This window comes from Bactrocera neohumeralis, chromosome 2 (genome assembly GCF_024586455.1).
Source record: "Bactrocera neohumeralis isolate Rockhampton chromosome 2, APGP_CSIRO_Bneo_wtdbg2-racon-allhic-juicebox.fasta_v2, whole genome shotgun sequence".
Taxonomy (NCBI): domain Eukaryota; kingdom Metazoa; phylum Arthropoda; class Insecta; order Diptera; family Tephritidae; genus Bactrocera; species Bactrocera neohumeralis.
Genome location: NC_065919.1, coordinates 74,406,812 through 74,430,766, shown reverse-complemented (window position 1 = coordinate 74,430,766; position 23,955 = coordinate 74,406,812). Strand labels below are relative to the sequence as shown.

General features: G+C 35.5%; 2 protein-coding genes across 3 annotated transcripts; both read left to right on the top strand.

The window, feature by feature from the left end:
• Window positions 1-208: 208 nt before the first annotated feature.
• On the top strand, window positions 209-11,097 carry LOC126750745 (gelsolin-like). Of its 2 annotated transcripts, XR_007666827.1 has the most exons (12): window positions 209-319; window positions 4,712-4,907; window positions 5,123-5,291; window positions 7,484-7,558; window positions 7,785-7,977; window positions 8,256-8,549; window positions 8,625-9,676; window positions 9,742-9,987; window positions 10,062-10,172; window positions 10,239-10,364; window positions 10,449-10,632; window positions 10,753-11,097. XR_007666827.1 is itself a non-coding variant. In XM_050464469.1 (11 exons), exons 2-11 carry the CDS (start codon window positions 4,879-4,881, stop codon window positions 10,825-10,827), a joined length of 2,370 nt encoding a protein of 789 aa, XP_050320426.1. In that variant the 5' UTR covers window positions 210-319; window positions 4,712-4,878; the 3' UTR covers window positions 10,828-11,097. The 2 variants fall into 2 exon arrangements, 1 of the variants encoding a protein (XP_050320426.1); XM_050464469.1 differs by lacking the exon at window positions 10,449-10,632 and having other exon boundaries at window positions 210-319.
• Window positions 11,098-15,352: 4,255 nt separating this feature from the next.
• LOC126767637 (xanthine dehydrogenase) lies at window positions 15,353-23,932 on the top strand. The gene is made up of 6 exons (XM_050485105.1): window positions 15,353-15,686; window positions 19,469-22,069; window positions 22,129-22,397; window positions 22,457-23,333; window positions 23,416-23,583; window positions 23,648-23,932. Exons 1-6 carry the CDS (start codon window positions 15,579-15,581, stop codon window positions 23,696-23,698), a joined length of 4,074 nt encoding a protein of 1,357 aa, XP_050341062.1. The 5' UTR covers window positions 15,353-15,578; the 3' UTR covers window positions 23,699-23,932.
• The last annotated feature ends 23 nt before the right edge of the window (window positions 23,933-23,955 follow it).

The window sequence follows — 23,955 nt, the reverse complement described above, 5'->3', positions numbered from 1 at the left end:
TGTGTTGCTTAAGGCACGAGTGATCTACTAGCGCTAAAAGTTCTCCGCATAAAGAGATTCCATTTGTTTGAAGTTAAATCCATATGAATCAATTTAATTTAAAGCGCGCATTGAACGATTGAGCGCGGGAGAGAGCATCGGTTTAAAACAAGCGAATTTCAAAATTGAATATAAACAGCTACAGAGTTTATAAACAGTTCAGTACCTCGTTATCCGCCGGAGGTAAAAGTCAATTTTTTTAATACCAGAGAAATACAAAACGACTTTATAATAGACGAAATATCGCGAGTGCTTTGTGGGAACCGTATGTGGGAAAAAGGTATATATTTGAGTGGTGTGTTGTGATTCAAACAAGTTTTAGCATATATTATTGATGATTATTTATGTACGCTAATTATGCCCGGAAGAAATTTGTTGGTGCCTATCTAATCGTGTATATGTATGTATGTATACATATGCGTACATAATACATAATTCATCTATATAAACAAATGATCTAGGCTAATAAAATAAGCGAATACGAATACGTTAGAATCTATCTGCAATGCTACATAGTAACTGATGATTTGCGTATCTTTGTATGTACTGTATACAATAGTGAAGAGTAATTGAACCCGTCTTTGAAAAAATATATTGGTTTTGCGCATTTAGCAAAGTTTTTTTGTGTTGATTGTACAGACCACCACTTGTCAGCTCAATAAAAGCTAATAGAACTTATAATAAATAAAAAATAGTAGCCAAGTCCATACATATGTATGTATGTATGTAGGTATATATGTATGTATGTGCCTACAACAGAAGCAAAGGATTGAGGGTGTGAGCAATTTACACTCATTCTGGCGCAAATTGAACAATTTTCTTTGGAAGTAATTATGCCGAACACTCCGAACACTTGGAAAGACTTTTGTTCGATTTGTGCTTATTTAAAATTTTAATTGATTGTTTGTACATACTTATGTAGTATGAAATGTCGGGACATCAAGAACGCAATGAAGGTGAAATATGGTGGAAAATAAATGAAATAGTAAAATAATACAGTCGAGATTTAATTGAGACAACTATCAATTGTTTTTAAATATATGTATTTAGAATAAGTCATTCAGTAACAGAAACTGCTAACCGGTAAATCTTATGCAGTTTCCTGCTTGAGTGACAGTAATTGGCTTTACTTGCGTACGTAATTTTTTTACTTGACTTCGAAGCTTGAAGAATAATGACAAAGACAATATCCATATAGAATTCTTTGTAATAATTGTAAATACAATAGCTAATGAAAGTGAAATAAATTTACTTCGATGTAGAGAAGTATTGCTGTAACATTTGTATATGAATTCGGTTGCATTATACTATGCTGTTAAATATAAATGTAAATAAATAAATAAATTTTATAGCATGCATGTATGTATGTATGTACATACAAATCACTCATATGTATAAATATGTAGGCACATCAAAACTCTCAAAATTTTTGCTATTGAACAGAGACATAGTTATATTATGCATTTCTTTCTGTTTGCGGTGAAAGTATTTGCATATTTATATGTGTTTGTACTTTGGACAATACTCGTAGCTTTTTAATGTTACATATCGAATTTATACTCTTAGTGTGCTTCAGAAAGCGCATTTTTGCGCTTTAGAGCCATGCTTATGGTAAATTAGACTATCAAGCATTTAGTATACATATGTATGCTTTGAATTCGCAATAATGATAAAAGTTAATATTTTGTACTATATAGTATGTTACTCAACCCATTTCCTTTCAATATTTAATTATTTATGTATAATATTTCATTAAGACTGTTTAGTAGTCAATCTTGTTTTTTAGATTATTGACGTGCCAAATCCAATACTTTTCTAGAACTAGACTTATCGCGGACTAACTCGAAAATAATCTTAGGGTCGTGATCCTGGAATTTAAATATTTATTATTTTTTATTTTGATTTAAATTAAATCTACGTACTTACATACATATAAAAAAATATGTATATTGCTCTATTTTTTGAAATATAAGTACGTTCGCTTATTATTTAAAATTATTATTAAAAATTGATTTTATGTATACAATACGTTTTGAATTTATTAATTATAAACAAGTATGCATATTATATATTAAAATTATGTATGTTTGTAGACACTTATGTACATTGGGATAATTACATACATTTACATGCATATGCATTGATAAGTATATATGTATGTATATACTATACTTTAGCGTATATTTTACTATTTTCAATTGCCGGCAAGAATTTGTAAAACAACAGTGCTGTACATACGATTAGTCAACTACTGGCATGACCTAATATGTGTATGAGCGCGTATGTACATTGGAGGACAGTGTCAGTGCCAAGTTCGTAGTAAGTGCTTTGCGGTATTCGTTAACATCGGTTTCATGAATAGCCGTCTCTGTAATATGTCGTACAAATAAAAACATGAGCATTCAAATCATTAAGCTTTGTTTATGACGCTCGTTATGCGGCTACAAATTTTGACAAGTTCGCTTTCTTTCGGTTTCTGATTGTTCCAATGATATATCTATTTTATATATACATATACATATGTATGTATGTATGTTTGTATGACATTTTGCTTCTTAAAGATGATCGACGAGCTCACGGCTCAGTGGTTACAAGGTATTACCAAGCCTTGTTTTAATTTCTTAACTGCTAAATAATTTACGTGCTTATTGCTTAGTATTTTGTTTAGCGCAAGGCTTTTTTAAATACGAAGACGGAGGGATGAATAGGCAGCAGAAGAAATAGAAAAATTAGTTTGAAGCAAAGATAAAAATATCAAATCAGTTAGACGAAATTTGCACGTATTTCAAAACCTCTCAGTGTCAGTTCGGAATAGCTATCTACATATATCTACGAGATATTTTTCTCAACAAAATATGTGTACAAGAATGTCAATGTTTTTTTTAAGAAAATACTCGAAATAACTTTTATCTTTGCGATAAGTGATGTCAGTCAACGAAAAATAAACTTTACACACTTTTTCATAAGTTCAAAGCACAAATTGCAATATAATCAAACAAAAAACATGTTGTTTAAGCAAACAATAACAAATGTTTCTTTTTTTTTCAAATGACACATAGAAAGAAAAAAAAATTAAAAAAGTTGCATCATAAAACAAATGAAAAGCAGGCATAAGGAAAGATATTGAAAAATATGGCACTTCATTAAATGATTTATTTTATGTGTGAAGAAAAAAGAAAAATATCATTTGAGACACCTTCTCTGTTTAGACCCCTCGTCGTTATCAAACGATTCTGTAATAAGCACTTTCAGTTAGTTTTTTTTTTGTGATTTTTCTTAAGAACATTTTTTTAATAATCCAATAAAAATAATTTACAGAATTTAATGTACTTTGATAAGCTTTAATTTATTTTGAAAAATTTTGGATTCCCTTGATCCGGTAATCGGTCTCCAGGAGGACCTCTGAAAACATATGTCTGGGATTGATGACGATTTTTCTGCTTGAAATTACCCTAAATCCAAAAACCAAACGAATTATAACAATAGATAAGTACATAACACAGTACAACAGCTAATCTGGGCGGTAAGAAATTCCAAGTCAGGGTGATGGTACTAGGTCAGTATAGTAAAACCCTCAAAGGGTTTGGAGTTCGTATGTGTCAGTTTTTTTTTATGACCTTTTAAATTTTTTTTCCATCACCCTAACTTGGAATTTATCACCCCCCAGACAATAATCCCAAAAATGTTCCACAGCGTAATCGAAGGACCAACCAAAATGTTGATTTTTGCAATATCTCTCAAAAAAAGGTTAGTCAAAATTTAAGTTGATCGGTCCACCCGTTCCGGAAAACTTTTCCTCGGTGACACTGAAAACAGAGTTTCGAGAACATCAAGATTAAAGTTTTTGAAGTCAATTACTGTTAAAAAATTCCTTCAAAAGTATATGTCGGATAAAAAACACTACTTTGGAGCACTTATGCTACAACCAAATTCGCTCAGTCCTAATATTATAAGAACTCCTACCGACAGTGTGAAAGCGGTTGAAATCGGAGGATAACCCCGCTCACTCCCCATATAACGGTACAGTTAAAAACTTGTTAAAATCATTAACTAAATACGCTAGAGACATTAAATTTTACCCGCGAGATGTTATGGGCGAAATCGGATTAAAGCCACGTCTATTTTCCATATAACATAATTTTAAATTCCATATGAAACTATTACTTTCCACTATACAAATCAAGAATAAATTAGTATCAGGATAAAACTTTGAATGTTTAGGTGTGCCACATTTTGACTAAAAATTGCCTGAATCGAACTATGGCTTAATACTATGTGGGCATAGTGCTTATAGTTGACTTTATACCGAAAATTTCGGTCAATGTGTAAGACATATAATTGAAATTCAGAGAGAATCCTTTCCTGATGGTAGAATATCTCTGTATAAAAAATGGTTTGAATACATCCCTTAGATCCCATATACCTAATACAACTATTTTCGAGTTTCCAGGTGACTTTACCGCATATATCGGCCAATATGTGATGCATGTTTACGCTTAGAATGAATAAAATCGGTTGAAAACTCGCCTTAGACCCCAATAACTAACAAGCTTTATCATGAAGATACTTCCCTGGCTTTAATCCTTTAAAGTTTTAAGAGTTACAAATGTTCGGTTATTACCGAGCTTAGCGCTTCCTTACTTATTAATTTATTATCTACATCTCATTACAGGTATATCCGAGATAATTAATTAAGCATCGCGTGATCGCATTGTGGAGCGTGCCGAAAAGAGAGCATTTATATAATTACAACAACATAAAATCGTTCATTTCAAAACAAATCAAGCTCAAGCTCTGGTTTAACGGTAACTGAGGCTACGTTTGGTAGGAGCTGTGAAAATGGCAGCGAAGATGGCAGTAATCTGCAGGTAATTCAGTCGACTAGTTCGCTTTTCTCAGTTCTCCAACATTATTGAAAGAAGAAAAGTCAACGGCAAAAACAAAGTGACTTAAGAAACTAATTTTTAACATATTTTAAAAAAAGTTTAAATTTATTTAAATTTTTGTTCATGAGTTGTAATTAATTTCAACTACTTTTTTATACGTGCCACAATTTGTCGCAATAATAAGTAATATTTTTCAGCATTTTGGCTGTGTTCATTCTGCTGCCCGGCGCTCCAGCCTTCCGCACGCAGTCGTCCGTGATACAGCCCCCTGCCCAAAGTGACAAATTCGCGCCCAGTCGCAGCGTCATGCATCGTGCGTTCGCCAATGCCGGTCGAGCGCCTGGTTTGGAGATTTGGCGCATTGAGGTGAGTTATCATGAGGGGCTTAAAGGGTTTTCAGCCCAAAAATTATGCTATGAATGTTTGCATATGTGTGTGTGTAAGTGTTGATACATATTGCAGTTAACGGTACGGATTTACTTATTTCACGGTATTTTGTGTTTTGTTGCGTGTTTCGCGGCTTGTTGGAAAATTTTAAAAGTGATTTGTTTATGCAAAATATGAACAACACGCAACACGCTCTTGAATCATCGGCAATGTCTGTTGGTTTTTGCTGATAAGCGAATTACAACCGCAAAAGATCAATCAAAAATGCAACAAGATTTCTTCAAAGAAAGTACCTACTGTTGAAATAAGTTCATGACCGGAAAGCGGTTTTTACTGTAAAACCTCTTCATTAAGTTATTCAATCAAAACATTTCGCTTGAGTGATCAAAATATTTCATGCGATTTATTGGACATTTCTTGTGTGCTATATATGTACATACATATAAATATCTATAAATATATGTGTATAAAAAATTATACAAATACGTTAAAGGAAATTCGCTTATGGACTGTCGAAGTAAAAATATTCGTCGTTAAAGGGTCGTTACCGATAGGGACAGCAAACGACGCCATATTTATTCCCGCTCTTTTGACACTTTTCTTAAGCATGGTTTGCCATTTCATTATGAAAAGATATGCGATCCAACAACGAGTCGAAGTTATTGAAATTTCCTGCCGGAGTCAATGGCCTCAACCTTAAGAGAGCTACGTCCAATTTATGGTCGTCATAATCGTCCTGTCAGATCAACAATTGAGCGACTAGTGGACAATTTGAATCCACAGGCACAATTCAAAATGTTCCCGTGCCAGTAAGATAAAGAAATGCCCGTAGCATCAATTGAGAAAGACCCAAATTAGTATGTGACGTCGTTGTTAAACATTTTGCGAAAAAATCTTGGCCTACATCCTTACAAGATCAAATTGACGCAAGAACTGAAGCCGAATTGGACTGAGCAGTAACATGAAAATGATCCGGATTTTCATCGAAAAATCATCTTCAGCAATGAGGTTCATTTCTGTCTGAATGGCTTCGTCAAATGCGTTATTGCTCAGGCAGCAATCCACATATAATCCATGAGTCACCATTGCATCCTGAAAGAATTATGGTTTAGGTATATTAGGCCGTATTTCTTCCGTGATGATCAAGACCGGCACGTTACTGTGAATGGGAATCGCTATCGCTCAATGATAACTGAATATTTTTAGCTCGATTTGGATGATACGGACTAGGACAATATCTGATTCCAACAGGACGGCGCCACAAGCCACACAGCGAATGTCACAATCGATTTATTGCAAACCAAGTTTGGTGAACGTGTTATCTCACGAATTGGCCCAGTCAATTGGTTATTTCGATCGTGTGATTTGCCACCGTTAGACTATTTCCTATGGGGCTACGTCATGTCTATGGTCTATGCCAACAACCCAGCGACGATTGATGCAAAAGAAATCGAAATTCATACTTAATAGTATTGAATGTACTTTCACAGGAATAAAGAATTTCATTGAAATCCCAAACCGTTTTTGTAGCGCTCTTATTGAAAACCCCGTTACAACTATATGTTGACCGGTGACTTTAGCGATTATTTATATAGGTTTCAAATATAAAATAACAACCGACATAACCTTCTTTAATAAATTAATTTTACTTGGATTGCAAGTCCTCATAACCGGTTAAATTATTTGCCTATGCTGAGCTATTAATTACTGAGCCGAAGTTGTAAGAAAGATAAATGCACTCCAAACAGAAGCAGTAAAAAGACGATGCGATTTTCATCACTGAAAAGCTGATATATGCTTGGGCCGGATTTAAATCTGAATCCATACCGATAAATTAGAAGCCACTCTTTAAAGTAAAGGACTTATTTCAGGTAGTATGAACCACAGGGCCGAGATTATCCAAGATGTACTTGAAACCGTCATCTTTTAGAAGAGATCAGTTGAGTCCCTGTCTTATAGGAGATTAATGTCGAAACAGCTTAGCTGTATAGAAATAATAATTATATGTTGCAATACCTTAACTTTTTTTTAGCAGAATTCGTGGTAATCTTCAAAAAAAATTTATTTAGTATATCGCCGAGAGTTCTAATACTTACAGTTCACTTTTCTAACCTAATATCTAGAGTTAAGCCAAAAGAGTCTACTAAAATATTACATATTTTTTCTTTCAGAACTTTGAACCTGTGGCTTACCCAAAAAATAACTATGGCAAATTTTATACCGGCGACTCATTTATTGTACTAAATGTAAGTTAAAAACACTATTAATCAGAATATCATCCATATAAACCACAATTAAGAGAGTTTTTCAAGTCCTTAAATATCTCAGGCAACTATCGTCCATTGGGTGGGTAAAGCTATGCTTTGCAGCTTTAACTTTTCATACATTTCTCTCATCTTTACAATATTTCTTTCTTTAGTTGTTTGCTTCTACTTATTTATTTTACTTTGGAAATTTCTCTTCATTTGCCAGACAATCGAACGCAAAGACAAAAAACTCTCCTGGGATATTCACTTTTGGTTGGGTTCGGAAACATCGACGGACGAGGCTGGTGCTGCTGCTATTTATGCTGTGCAGCTGGATGACCAGCTTAATGGCGCACCGGTGCAGCACCGTGAAGTCCAGGATCACGAATCACAGCTATTTCTCAGTTACTTCAGAAACGGTGAGTACAGACAACTATGCTCACATGCAAAAAATGTAAGGGATGGAATGCATATGTTGGTCCCCACTGTTGCCTGTTGATTTACTGCAAAACTTTTGTATGTATTAGTATAATTGATACAAATATACGATGTATTCGTCCGTGTATGGGTCCGCACTAACTCCAAAGCGAGCATAAGGGGTGGAACGCAAAAAACTTGCAAAGTCATCAGTAGCATTATGTACCATATATATTTTCATTACTACATATATGTATGTATTCTCTTATGTCGTCTTCAGGCGTGCGTTATGAGCAAGGTGGCGTTGGAACCGGCTTCAAGCATGTGGAGACTAATGCAGCCGGCGAGAAGCGTCTCTTCCAGGTGAAGGGCAAACGTAACGTGCGTGTCCGTCAAGTAAATCTGTCCGTGTCGTCGATGAACAAAGGAGATTGCTTCATTTTAGACGCCGGCAATGAGATTCTCGTTTATGTCGGACCACAAGCGAAGCGCGTGGAAAAGTTGAAAGCGATCAGCGCGGCAAATCAAATCCGCGATCAAGATCACAACGGACGTGCCAGGGTGGAGATAACAGGTAAGCATTATTATTCAACCGTAAAATTTAATATTTTAATATTAAATATACATGTACATATATATATATAATTAGATGAGTTCAGCTCGGATTTGGACAAGCAGCACTTTTTTGAAGTTTTGGGCTCAGGCGCGCCAAACCAAGTGCCGGACGAGGCTGCTGAGCAAGAGGATGGTGCTTTTGAGACGGCCGATGCGAACTCAGTGTCTTTATATAAAGTATCAGATGCACGTGGTGGGTTGAAAATCGATCCCATTGCCACAAAGCCTTTGCGTCAAGAAATGCTAGACACCAACGACTGTTTTATTTTGGATACTGGTTCTGGCATTTACGTTTGGGTGGGCCGTCGCTCGACACCAAAGGAAAAAACGGATGCCTTGAGCAAGGCACAGGAATTTTTAAGCACCAAAAAATACCCCGCTTGGACACAGGTACATCGCGTGGTCGAAGGCGCTGAATCTGCGCCATTTAAACAATATTTCGCTACTTGGCGCGATGTAGGTATGTCACACACACGTTTGGTGCGCTCTGCAATGGGTTATGACTCAGACGACTCGGAATTAAGCGAACTTACCGAAGTGGAAGAACTCAAAAAGAGCGGAGGTAGTGCTATTGGCTTTATGCCCGATAACGGTGAAAATGATATCGTAGAAGCGGTACAATATGTTAGTAACCGCGGACGTGGAGACACATTACGAAATGCTATTTCACTGACACCAAAAATGCCGTTGTTGGGATTCGCCGCTTATGTAATTGTTTACAAGTACAATAACAAGAATGGCGAATCAGGCACGATTATCTACGTGTGGGAGGGTGTTAAAGCTACAGAGGTTGTAAAGGAACGTGCGTTCGAGGATGGCTTGGCTTTGGCGCTTGAGCTCGATGCAATATTGGTGCGTACCACGCAGAACAATGAACCACGTCATTTTCTCAAAATATTCAAGGGAAAATTGGTTACATCTTACACCGCTGTACCAATCCATCCACAACTATATCGCATACGCGGCACTGATGCCAGCGATGTGCATGCTAGCGAAGTGGTTGCGGACTCGTCGTCACTAGCCTCAAACGATGTCTTTGCTTTGACTACAATGAACCCGCAAAAAGTCTATATATGGGTTGGCTTGGTAAATATTACAGTTTTTTTATTATTTGTAATTTACTTTTTAATTAAATTGTTGCAAAAATGCAGGCCGCTAGCAAGTTCGAGAAGGATATGGCCATCGAGCGTTTCTCAAAGTACTGGTCTGATGCTGTTGTCGAAGTGGTTGAGGAGGGTGCTGAACCCGATAACTTTTGGGAGCTTTTGCACGGTGAGGGCATCTACGATCGCAGCATGACTGAGGCGACTAAGCCTCTACTTGAACCAAGGCTATTCCACTGCCGTTTGAATAGTGAACGCTTGCAGGTGGAGGAAATTGCGCACTTCGAACAAGCTGTAGGTGTTTACAGATGATCTCTTAATTACTTTTTACTTACAAAATTATTGTTTCTTTTGTTTTATGTATGAAGGATCTCGACACAAATGACATAATGCTATTAGACGCCGGTGATGAAGTCTATATGTGGGTCAGCACAGGCGCCACAGCCGAGGAAAACGGCAGAATTCTAGATTTGGCGAAGGTTGCTATTCTAAATTAAAAGTAGTTTATATTTTACTTTACTTAAATATGTATATTTTTATTACAGAAATATATTAAGGATGAGCCCACAGAACGCACAATCGATACTACCACTGTCATACGCATTGAACAGAACCACGAACCTCGCGCCTTTACTCGCATGTTCCCCACTTGGGAAGCTAATTACTGGCAGGTCAGTAGCAACTAGCCTCAAATAACTTCAAGATTCATATTTTATTGGTTTTTTTGATAAGACTTTTGTTTTTCCCAAATTTAGTAATGATTTTTTCAACTATTGAACGCTTTATTGGACATACACACTATTCAAAAACACAAACAAACATTCAACATTACAAAAAAGATCTGCCTGCAATATACATACAAACATATCTGTTTGTTCTAAATATTTTAACGATTCTATAACAAACTGTAGTAACTCACAAAATAATCATTCCTAACATGTAAAATATAATTTTTCCTATACTTTAAAAATTGCTCTCACTCTATACTTTTCAATAAACAATTTTTGACTTTATGTATAATATTTTTGTCTATTTCATTTATTTTTACTTATGTAATAGGCCACACCTTCGTTTGAAGACCTTAGGAAGCAAATTTTGGAAACCAACGACATCATCGACTCCAATGAGCTTTAACTGCGTTTCTAACCTTACAAAACGTCTCGAATACCTTATGAATAAACAATGAACAATTAACTTTATACAATAAATACATCGAATTTATTTTTAAATGGTGAAAAAAATGTATTTTATTTTTTAACCTTAGTTTTTTGTAAAGAAATGTTTGGCGATATATACATACATACATAATATGTATGAAAACATTTGCAGCACTTTTATTCGTCGCTCCAAATGACCATAAGAAAAGCAAAAATAAATCGAAACATAATAATTTTAAAAATTCAACGGCTCCATGGGTTGTTCTTCAGTTTCATAGGAAAAATATAAATTTTTTTTTTTTTTAAAGTACTAAATTGGAAATTTTGATTTGGTGATTTTTTGTATATCAATTACGCAAGTATTTGATTCGCAAAAGCTTTCAGTGACACTTCGGAGACGACAAAATCTTGTGTCTTGTTCATTTACTCTTGGTAAGTTCATAACTTCGAAAAAGTAAAGTATTTCTGGAATCTAGGAGTATTTACGGATTGACTTAACATTTATTATTCGAAGATTTGGGAAGCTGATTCCTTCGACAGGTTTAGTCCTCTATGACAAGTACCAGAATCTAAAATATTCGATCCGTTGAACATCTAATGAATGGAATGAGGTCAAAAAACCCCTCAAACAATTAAGTGAGTTCAAGGCGTGTCTACATACATAGATACATATTTGTTCGATTTTGTCAATTTTCATTATAGCTGGAGGTTAGCGCAAAAATGGGCTTAAAAAGTTAAAAAGTATATATTATTCTCGTCTTCCTATTTTGTTGGCATGACGGTTAAGTTCTCGGTGTTAAATTAATTTAGATTTTACTTTTTTCTTTAAATATTTACTTCCATACCAACTTAATTGCGAGGCGATATGAGTTAGTAAGCTTTTGGCCGAAACTTCTCCCACCAACCTAAAAATGCTTTTACGAAACGTGAATAGCTTAGTTCCGTTAATATTTCGACCATTTTCGTTAGGTATTACCGTAATTAAGGGATATCGTTTAATGTTTATCGTATAAGTGCGATAAATCTGTAATTTCGTTTTACGCAAACGTCGTAAGTAACGGAATATCTATAAAAAGCTACTTATAGTCTATTCATAATTATGCCACTAAGCTTTTTTAAAATATTCAGTTAAATTTATTTGAACAACAATTAAAGTTGTTTGCTTAATTAATACTTCGAACTTATCAATCAAAATAAGTACTAATTGAAATTCCTGTACTTCTTTTCCAACAGTAGGAGTTCCCTAGTAGGAAATACCTATATAAATTTATATGTATTGGCATTTGTAAATACAGTGAAATTCCTCATACCCTGGCACCCACCGCCGCGGTGTTTTTGTCCGGCTATGAGAGCTATGTATATATGAGGTGAGGCAAAACGTGTTTAAAATCTATTCTTGGAGTCAGAAGTTGCAACTCAGAACTAAAAAGAACGGGAACTACAAGTTCTATAAATTTTCCTTTTAAAATTTTATGAAATCTTGACCGTTTATCGGAGGTAATTTGGGCGAAATATTACCTAAATAGTAGCTGTGTCCGGTCATTGGAAGGAATTCATGTCCGGTTATAGGAATTTATTTTGTATGAAAATATTAATGAAAACGTGGTGTTCATGAAATTTGTCCGCTTATGGGAGATGGGTTTATAAGGGCTGTATGTATTGGGAAATTTCACTTGAAGTGACTTGAATCATTTAATTTTTGAAGCCAGGATACATGATTGCCCTGGATGCGATATTGTCACTTGACCTTCTTTTCTTATCTCTGAGAGTAATGTTAAGCAACTTCTTTCTCAGTTTACGGGTATCGATGTGGAAGAACAATAGGTAAGGCATCAATGCCACGTCTCAGACCGAATTGATTTTACTACTAGGTTGGCATTACTTAGAGTAACGCGTGTACTAAAGGGGTATTAAAGAATACTCTAATTTGAAGTGTATGTATATATAATCAGCTTGCAATGACTTGGAATTATTTTTATTAGTGAAATAAAAAATAAGCCCAAATGTGCCCCCATGAACAAGTCCAAAGCAGATTCAAATATAGGTTGTTGCGATAAAGTTATCTTTCTTGTATCACCAATTGAGTTTGTAGGTACTTATAGATAAATATACTCCACATTTTTTAAATCGTCAAATAAAACCATAATGTAAGAAACATTACCTAATTGAATTGTTGTAAATAATTGAATTCTTGTAGTAGTTCTACGAGGATTATATAGTACTTGTTGAGATTGTCGTAGATCAGGTTGTGATGCATAATTGATTTATGAGGTGTGTATGTATATACAAGCATATCTACATACATATATATAATATACATACATATATACAGGTTCCATCAGTGCTTCTGAATTACTCTTTATCACTAATAGGTTTCTCGGATAGAATACGAAACGATTATTAAAACAAGAAAAATAAATGAAGAATAAAGGTGTGAAAAAACTAAAAGACACTTCTTTGAATTGCTATCCTCCTACTTTTTTACTTTGTCAAATATTAATGAGCGTCTTTGCATCCGAAGAAGGTGCCGCGAAAGCTTGTTATTGTTGTCTGAATTATATTGATGTAGTAAATTATCAGAACTTAAAATGTATGCGTGGCGTATACTATATGCATATGTACTTATATGTACATATATGCAAGTGGTTATCATCTTGGCAATATTTGAGTTTAAGTAAGTACTTTGTACATTGATTATAATCTTAAGGCCCTGCAATTTCTGTATGTACAAGTGTGTGAGCAAATAATTTAGTATCAAATGGAATAATAACAATTTAAAGTTTGATAAAAATTCTGCTTAGTTTGTGGAAAGAAGAGAAGTTGATAAGCTGCGTTGCGAGACTTTGAGTAGTGGTGGTGAGAAATCAGGAGATTGAGTATCTTTCTCAGCATTTCTTGGTACGAACAAAAAAATATTCTGTTGTAAATGTTTTTTAACTGGTCCAAAACGAATTTAGAGTGGACCAATACTGCGAATATCTTTAATCATAAATATGTAATAAATGAACAATATTACAATAAACTTTAATATAATTGAATTGTTAACAGTTTTTGTCTTTAAATTATCTCAACAAGTACCTTTAATTGAATCAATAACAGAAACCAAAAAAAAAAATTGTTGGTATAATGTAAAAAAAAAAACTTGATTTTATTTTAAGTTACTATATCGAAACGTTTTCGTACTTTCTTAAAAAAGAATTTTTCTCAATGATCTTCTCACTTTGAAGATCTTCGTACTAAGTCAATTCAGGGTTGTAAACAGTTGATGGTTTCAGGAGCAAATTATTAAAAAAGCGAGTAAAAACGTTAACCGAAGCTAAAATACCTTTCATAAATACAAAATATTCTAAAAAAAACTTGATTTCGTAAAGATGTATCGTAAAATAAAGACGTTTTCTTCTAAAATATTTAGGGGTTTCACATAGTCTCATAAAGTTATAAGTTATAACGACCCGAAAACATAGCGTTCAGAGCATAAACTTATTTTAGTATGCAATCAAACAACAAATTTTTTAAACTAGTATACAAATTTATGATTTTACGGTCCTTTTTGACACGTTGTGAGTAATTTGATAATTTTGTTTATTTTCATTTTTTGGAACTATGACAGACATGAACAGTTTCTTTAAGCGAAAAGATTTGTGCAAAATTTCAGATTGATATCTCAAAAATTTAGTGGCTAGTTCGCGTATATAAATATTAATATATGGTCTCCAATGTTTCCCTCTGGATATAATAAACTTCGTGATAAACTTAGGGTATACTATTAGGATATCAGGGTATAGAAATAGTTGAAAAAATAATTTGTCATCTAAATAAAAAAAACATAAGAGAATGCAGCTGAGGTTAAGGTTTGTGCAGCTGTACTGGCTTCTAAGGTCAAGATTGTCAAGGTAAGATCATTAAAAATCTCCACTGTAAAAGAAATTATAGAAGAATTTAGTAGTCATTGCCTTTTTCGATTCGAGAACCATGGGCGAACTAACTGTTGAATAATATTCAATAATGTAGGAGACTAAACAGATATCGTTTCGATAGATCTCCCCTTTCGATTCTATTGATTCAATTGATCTCACCTTCATCACAGAAAAATATTTCTCATTGTACTCCAACATCAATGTTTTTGTCAGCAAATTTAATTATTGTCATTTTAATAATAAGACAGATTCTAAATAAATAAAAATAATAAAAAACTTAAATAATGATTCTTCATGTTGCATTGCGGAAATTTAAGACTGTTTCAACAAAATTTGTGTATTTTAGAGTAAGGTAACTTTTTGTTAAATTGATAAATCACTCTTGGCCTACTAGCAGTTGGATGAGTGACTCGCAAACTAGTTCTGGTTAATAGAAGGCTTGTTCTAGAGGAGTCACGAGCAAATTTGATTCAAAACAGCAGCTGTATTTACAAACATGTTTATAATCATACAAAGGGGCATGTGCAAATGATCACTGCTTGTGAGACAGTGGAAACACTTGTGAATTCAGTCCGCTTTTGACAGTCCTATTGACTGGTTGTGTGTACAATTTTGCTTTTAATTTTGAGTTCAAAAAACTACGTGTAATTGCATTCAACTGCATTTTAACAGAATTATCTTTCTGGATATAAAATTGTTTGACAGCTGAGAACATTAACCATAAAAAGTGTTATGAAGTGGTAGTATTAAGCTTACAGTAAAACATTTCTCGGAATTTTCGAAAAGCTTTAAAGCAAACAAGTACAATTAAATGTCGCAAAATAATTCAGTTCCTCATATCATGGCGAAAAATGGAGACGCGTCAAAAATTCCTATTGAAAAAGAGTCACCGTTAATATTTTTCGTGAATGGCAAAAAGGTGCGTAGATACAAACCTGTAATCAAACTCAAAAGTATAAAGAATGAATAATGGACAGGTCAGTGAGTATCTATCAATAGTATCTTATATAGAGCAAAGAGAGAGAAAGAAGAAGTGTGTGAGGTGCTCGCCATGTGTTCGAAACGACATAACAAATAAGAGAGAACAGAGAACAGAAACCTGTTGTTGACCAACTTACTACATGTTCTCCGAATGTGGCAATTTCTTTATCAATAGCTTAGCGTGTGATAATATGACTTGATGTTCTTCTACTGAGAACAAGCATGACCTGTTTTGGCCTCCGGGCCGGCAATAAAAATAAACACGTAAGCAGCATATAATTATTCAATAAAAATAAGAAGGTAAAAAAATTATAGACTCAAAGAAATATTGCCTTTGTCTGTAGTGTTTTACTGTTTATGAATGAAAGCTTATTCAGTTTAAATATTATTTCACATACTTATACTATGTCGAATGTGTACATGTTTCCACCGATGCAATTTTCTGTCCATCGGTTACATGGAAGCAATTGATTTCAATCACGATATCTTTTTGTACAATCCAAGTTCAAAACACGATTAATATTCTTGCAATCAAATCTACTCACTATCACAACAAATTATAGAGCTCATAGCTCTATTGTTATATTTAAATTAGTTTTTACTTAGTTGTTGTGTTTACGTGGACACACCCACTTATAAAGCGCCACTAATTGGCTCGGTGACTTTTGATCTTCAGAATTCCGATATTCACAATCTTCGAAAACGCAAAAATGTTGATATGATATGAGTTGATATGTGGTGCTTATAATAAAATATATATATGTATAGTACGCACATTTTTATATGTATTTTTAGTTATAACCTTTGGCTAAAAAAGTTATACGAAAAATTTTAAAGATGTTTTGATCTTCTTAACTAAGCTTAAAGGGTTACATTGGTTTATGGTTTCAAAAAATCGATCGGCAAGCTGAGTTAAATGCGCCGTCTTTAAACGCGTTTTTCTCGAAACTGTGTTTTTAAGTCGGTTGCCAAGATTTCTCGAGAACTACTCAACCGATCTTCATGAAATGTTACACAGGCCTTTAAGATTTAATTCTTAAAGATTTGGATGAAGAATTTTTTTCGATTACTACTATTTGAAAAAAAAAGTCGCGAAATTTTAATTTTTTTGTAAAAATGTCTGCCAAAAATCCAACATTCAGTTCCTTCGTTCAAGTTCTAAGTTAATGTTTTAACTAAAACACGTATTTTTCTCTTTAGACGATCCTGTAAAGAGTTATTCCGCCAACGCAGGCGCACATTTTTTCCGAGGGGTCACCGGAAACGGCACCGCAATGGCCGAGTTTAAAATATTTTTTTCCAAAAATTTTAGAACTTTTTTGGTAACAATAAATTTAAAAAAAAAATATTGCATTTTTTATATGAGAAAAATTTTTTGAAAAAATGCTTTTCTTTACCCGACGAAACCCTTAAAAATTTATGAATGTGAATTATGAAATCAATGTGTTATGGTTAGTAAACTATACACTTAACAGTGCTCCTATTTGCTAATATTAATGAATATTTCTAAAAGTCAAATGTAAATAAGTAGTACTTATTGCATTTGTGATAAGCATGATTTAGTGGCTGACATTTTATGCTAGATCAAAATACAAAATGTACGTATAATGTATATATGTACATACATACATATGTATATACGTGTTTACCATATCTGCAAGCATGGTATGCGTACACGGGCACTTATTGTGCAGATAAGCTTTCGATCTAAAATTCGTCGACCTACAATCACAAATAATAACAATTAAATACATATGTAAGTACATACCTGTATGTATAGTATGTCTAAGACCGGCAGGAAAGCGCTTAAGTTCTCAATTATTCAGCGCTTTCTTTTCCTTTTAATATAAGCTAAGGAAATACTTTGCTGTTTCCCTTAGAAATTGTTAACTTATTAGTCGATATTCGACTTAGGCAGAGATATGCGATATAGGAGCAAAATTGTTCAAATTGAAAGTGTATATAGTAAAGTAAATATTTTCGTTTTGTTACCTTTTTTTACTATGCCTTAGGTAGGGACTAAACGGTATTTTCTCACAGGGTTGTTTATGAGTTCTTTAGGCACCATTAACGTATATATGTATGTATGTATATTGTATGAACATCAAAGGTTATTATTACTAAAATGTAAACATCTGACGTTTCAATAATTGTTATCAGCTCTTGAATTGGATTCAAAACAACTTATTTTTAGCAGTGTATTTATACTCTTGCAATATGTTGCTACAGAGTTTAATAGTTTTGTTCACCTAAGGGTTGTATGTATCACCAAAAACTAAACGAGAGAGATATAGGATAATATACATATATGTATATAAATGAACATGATGAAGAGACGACGTGCAAGCTGTAACTTGATTAAAAATTAAGATATCTTCATGAAACTTGGTATGCGCTTTCCTTGATAAAACAAGTACGAGTTCGTAGATGAGCGTAATCGGACCCCTAACACGCCCACAAAACGCCATTAACCGAAAACCTATAAAGTGCCATAACTGAACACTAAATTAAGATATAAAACTTTAATTTGTCACAGAGGATAACAGTAGCAAGGGGCACCTGTGGGCAAAATTTTTTGTAAAAGTGAGCTTGTGACTCCACCCTCTGATGACTTTAATGTATACATGTATCTCTTAAACCACTTAGGCTACAACAACCAAACTGACCTAGCGCAAATTTTGTAAGTACTCCTACCGACAGTGTGAAAATGGATGAAATCGGATAATAACCCCGTTCACTTCCCATATAATGGTGCTGTTAAAAAATACTAAATGCGCTATAAATCAACATAAATACATACGCCAGAGACATTAAATTTTTCCACCAAAATGGTATGAGATAGCTTAATGAAGCCGGTGTAATAATTGGAAGATGTGCATGGGGCCGCTTTTTGGTTAAAACATATCTCTCGAGATCCGTCCGACCTATTTCAAACAAATTCCGTACATCATATTTCACGGATCATTATGTGTACAAATAAGGAATAAATTACGGGTTAAAAACTCACGAATAACGCCTTTGAAGTATGCCACCAACGAAAACTGTTTAAGTCCCTGGGTATCGAATATGTCGACCCCTATAGTTGTGTTTCTACCGAAAATGTCGCTCAATAGAATTAATAGAAATAATAGAATTGGCCCTGCGTTTTATCCTTGCAAGTTGCAAGAGTATGAAATGTTCGGTTATATCCGAACTTAGCTCTTCCTTACTTGTTAGAGTCTTTTTTTTGTTAATAATAATATAATAATGGTAATGTTGAAGATATCTCGGATGGTAATTGCCAAAGTTGTATAGAGAACGATGAGATGGAAACATCTAGGCACTTTCTACTCTATTGCCCAGCTGGAATAGTCGGAATTAATATCAGCTATCTCCACAAATTTGTGGTAGACTCAAAGCGCTTTGACGACTTTTGAGAGTTTTTTCTGTAAATAAGTACTTAGGACTATTTTAGTATCACAATTAACCGATTTTCTTGGCTGTCCAAGTGGGATTCGTTTTGTTTTGGATCGACCTTTTAACCTAACCTTAGCTAATTACTGTTCTGTATGACATAGTTCACAGAAAATATGTTAGATCCTGATGTCATGATTGATAAAAGCGTAAGATTTCAGTGATTTTAAAATTTGCTGTGACCAAATCGTTAAATATAGAATATTGACTTTTTAAAAATTATTCCCATATTTAATTTGTCCTCAAAATATCTTGTCTATTGTCCAGGTTGTTGATCCCACACCAGATCCAGAATGTACTCTACTCACATATCTGCGCGACAAACTGCGGTTATGTGGCACAAAATTGGGATGCGGGGAAGGTGGTTGTGGCGCTTGTACTGTTATGCTTTCGCGAGTCGATCGCGCCACCAACAGCGTTAAGCACTTAGCTGTCAACGCTTGTCTGATGCCAGTGTGCGCGATGCATGGCTGTGCAGTAACCACCATAGAGGGGATTGGAAGCACACGCACCCGCCTTCACCCTGTACAAGAGCGTCTGGCTAAAGCTCATGGCAGTCAATGTGGCTTTTGTACACCGGGCATAGTAATGTCTATGTACGCTCTACTTCGAAGCATGCCTCTACCATCGATGAAAGATTTGGAAGTAGCATTTCAAGGCAATCTATGTCGTTGCACGGGTTATCGACCTATTTTGGAAGGATACAAGACTTTCACAAAGGAATTTGGCTGTGCCATGGGTGACAAATGCTGCAAGTTAAATGGTAATAAAATACAAAATGGCGACAATGAAAAGCAAAAACTATTTGAAAAGAGTGAATTTTTACCCTTCGATCCCAGTCAGGAACCCATATTCCCACCAGAACTGCATTTAAATTCACAATACGATACGGAAAATCTTTTATTCAAAGGCCCACGCTCGACTTGGTACCGTCCGGTGGAACTGTTAGACTTATTGAAGCTGAAAGCGGAGCACCCGCATGGTAAAATTATTGTTGGCAACACGGAAGTTGGTGTTGAAATGAAATTTAAGCAGTTTCTATACACCGTACACATTAACCCCATAAAGGTACCAGAGTTGAATGAGATTCGAGAATTAGAGGATAGCATTTTATTTGGTTCCGCCGTTACTTTAATGGACATTGATGAGCACTTACGCAAACGTATAGAAAAATTGCCGGAGCATGAGACACGTTTCTTCCGTTGTGCTGTAAAAATGTTGCATTACTTTGCGGGCAAACAGATACGGAACGTGGCATCGCTCGGCGGAAACATCATGACTGGAAGTCCCATCTCCGACATGAACCCTATTTTGACTGCGGCGTGTGCCAAGCTTAAAGTGTGTAGCTTAGTTGATGGGAAAGTAGAAACTCGAGATGTGTACATGGGTCCGGGATTCTTTACTGGATATCGCAAGAATACAATTCTGCCACATGAAGTATTGGTGGGCATATATTTTCCGAAAAGCTCAAAAGATCAACACTTTGTGGCATTTAAGCAAGCGCGTCGTAGAGATGACGATATTGCAATTGTCAATGCAGTTGTAAATGTGACCTTCGAACCAAATAACAATATAATCAAACAAATTTATATGGCTTTTGGCGGTATGGCGCCCACAACGATTATGGCACCGAAAACATCACAAATCATGGCAAAACAAAAATGGAATCGGGTATTAGTCGAGCGTGTAACTGAAAGCTTATGTGCCGAATTGCCATTGGCGCCGTCTGCACCGGGTGGTATGATCGCCTATCGTCGTTCATTAGTAGTTAGTCTATTCTTCAAGGCATATTTAGCAATAAGTCAAGAATTAATTAAATCCGGTATCATTGAGGATGATGCAATACCAGAGAGAGAGCTTAGCGGCGCTGATACCTTCCACACACCGATTTTGAAGAGCGCCCAGCTCTTTGAGAGGGTATGTGCGGAACAACCAACATGTGATCCCATTGGTAGACCAAAGGTGCACGCCTCTGCACTGAAACAGGCAACAGGTGAAGCAATTTACTGCGATGATATTCCGCGTCATGAAAATGAATTGTATCTCGCCCTTGTACTTAGTACCAAAGCACACGCAAAGATCATATCTATTGACGCCAGCGACGCGGTCAAGCAGCAAGGTGTACACGCATTTTATTCCAGCAAAGATTTGAGTGAATATGAAAATAAAGTTGGTACCGTTTTTCACGATGAGGAAGTCTTTGCTTCGGAAGTCGTTTATTGCCAGGGGCAGGTGATCGGTGCTATTGTCGCGGATAGTCAAGTTTTGGCGCAACGTGCGGCGCGTCTCGTGCATATCAAGTATGAGGAGCTAACCCCCATAATTGTAACAATTGAACAGGCCATCGCAAATAAATCCTATTTTCCCAATTATCCACAATATATTGAAAAGGGTGATGTGCAGAAAGCTTTTGAGCAGGCTGACCACGTTTATGAAGGTAGCTGTCGGATGGGTGGTCAAGAACATTTCTATTTGGAGACGCACGCTTGTGTGGCAACGCCGCGGGATAGCGATGAAATTGAACTATTTTGTTCAACCCAAAATCCCACGGAGATACAAAAACTAGTGGCTCATGTGTTATCTGTGCCGTGGCATAGGGTGGTATGCCGATCTAAACGCTTGGGTGGTGGATTTGGTGGCAAAGAGTCGCGTTCAATTATCTTGGCACTTCCAGTTGCATTGGCCAGTTATCGTCTAAGAAGACCGGTGCGCTGCATGCTTGATCGGGATGAAGATATGATGACAACAGGCACTAGACATCCTTTTCTTTTTAAATATAAAATTGGATTTACCAAAGAAGGTCTGATAACGGCTTGCGACATTGAGTGCTATACTAATGCCGGCTGCACAATGGATCTCTCATTTTCGGTAAGTACTTTCCACTATCGGATTTCACTACATTACTAAAGTAATTTTATTTTCATTAGGTTCTCGATCGTGCTATGAATCATTTCGAGAATTGTTATCGCATACCAAATGTCAAAGTTGGTGGTTGGGTCTGCAAAACGAATTTACCATCCAATACAGCGTTTAGAGGATTTGGCGGTCCTCAGGGCATGTTTGCAGCGGAGCATATAGTACGCGATGTGGCGCGCATAGTTGACAAAGATTACTTGGATGTCATGCAGTTAAATTTTTATAAAACTGGTGATTATACACACTACAATCAAAAGTTGGAAAACTTTCCCATTGAAAAGTAAGCAGGTCTCGTTCATACCGTTTACATTTGAAATTAATATCTTACTTTTCCTAAAGGTGTTTCAGAGATTGCTTAGATCAGTCGAAATTCTACGAGAAACGTGCAGAAATTGCAGAATTTAACAAAAGCCATCGATGGCGCAAGCGCGGTATCTCTCTGGTGCCCACCAAATATGGTATTGCTTTTGGTGCCATGCATCTGAATCAAGCCGGTGCGCTAGTAAATATATATGGTGATGGGTCGGTATTGCTTTCGCACGGCGGAGTCGAGATCGGACAGGGTCTACACACCAAAATGATACAATGCTGCGCGCGAGCATTAGGCATATCACCGGAGCTAATTCATATTGCTGAAACCGCAACCGACAAGGTACCAAACACATCACCAACGGCAGCTAGTGTAGGTTCAGATATAAATGGTATGGCTGTATTGAATGCCTGTGAGAAGCTAAATGAGCGTCTGAAACCAATTAAGGAGGCCAATCCGAAAGATACGTGGCAAGAATGGATCAGTAAAGCATATTTTGCGCGAATAGGTCTCTCAGCAAGTGGATTCTATAAAATGCTTGATGTTGGTGATGATCCAAAGACAAATCCAAATGCGCGTTGTTATAATTATTACACCAATGGTGTTGGAGTATCAGTGGTTGAAATTGATTGCTTAACCGGTGATCATCAAGTGTTGAGCACAGACATCGTCATGGATATTGGCTCTAGCTTGAATCCAGCTATCGATATTGGACAGATCGAAGGCGCATTTATGCAAGGTTATGGCTTATTTGTATTGGAAGAACTTATTTATTCACCGCAAGGTGCGCTTTATTCGCGCGGACCTGGCATGTATAAACTACCAGGATTTGCCGATATACCGGGCGAGTTCAATGTGAGCCTTTTAACTGGTGCGCCTAATCCAAGAGCTGTTTATTCGTCAAAGGTACTAATTGCTCATTTACTTATTTATATCTGATTATAGCTATTACACCTTATAAATATATATTAATACAACTCTTATGTAGGCCGTTGGAGAGCCACCGTTATTCATAGGCAGCACTGCATTTTTCGCCATTAAGGAAGCAATAGCAGCTGCACGCGCTGAAAGACGGCTAATCGGACACTTCGTACTAGACGCCCCAGCGACGGCTGCTCGTATACGAATGGCATGTCAAGACGAATTTACCGAATTGGTAAAATTAAATTACAATTTCGTCACATATGACATTTTTAAATGATTTCCCACTTTTTCTTTAGATTGATCAACCGTCCCCTGAGACTTACACACCTTGGAATGTTGTGCCTTAAACATGAAATATCTTACTATTGTTTTAAAGTTAGAATATTAACCACCGTTGAAGTCAAATTTTTTACTTATAATCAAATATGTTAACATTTGCAAGCATTGGCGTAGGACTATGTGTAGATAGATACACTGGAGATGTAATAAAACAATATAATTTGGTGCTATCATATAATATATGACGATAATATTAATAAAACTTACACATGTAAATTATATGTGCAATACAATTCACTAAATTGCAGATTTGTTTAAGGATTAA

Excerpts from the sequence above, each read along its gene's own strand:
- LOC126767637 (XM_050485105.1), top strand. The coding sequence starts at position 15,579 with ATGTCGCAAAATAATTCAGTTCCTCATATCATGGCGAAAAATGGAGAC. Across the intron at positions 22,398-22,456 it reads GAAAACTTTCCCATTGAAAA|GTGTTTCAGAGATTGCTTAG; the intron begins GTAAGCAGGTCT and ends CTTTTCCTAAAG. Across the intron at positions 23,334-23,415 it reads GAGCTGTTTATTCGTCAAAG|GCCGTTGGAGAGCCACCGTT; the intron begins GTACTAATTGCT and ends ACTCTTATGTAG.
- LOC126750745 (XM_050464469.1), top strand. The coding sequence starts at position 4,879 with ATGGCAGCGAAGATGGCAGTAATCTGCAG. Across the intron at positions 5,292-7,483 it reads TGGAGATTTGGCGCATTGAG|AACTTTGAACCTGTGGCTTA; the intron begins GTGAGTTATCAT and ends TTTTTCTTTCAG. Across the intron at positions 7,559-7,784 it reads ACTCATTTATTGTACTAAAT|ACAATCGAACGCAAAGACAA; the intron begins GTAAGTTAAAAA and ends TTCATTTGCCAG.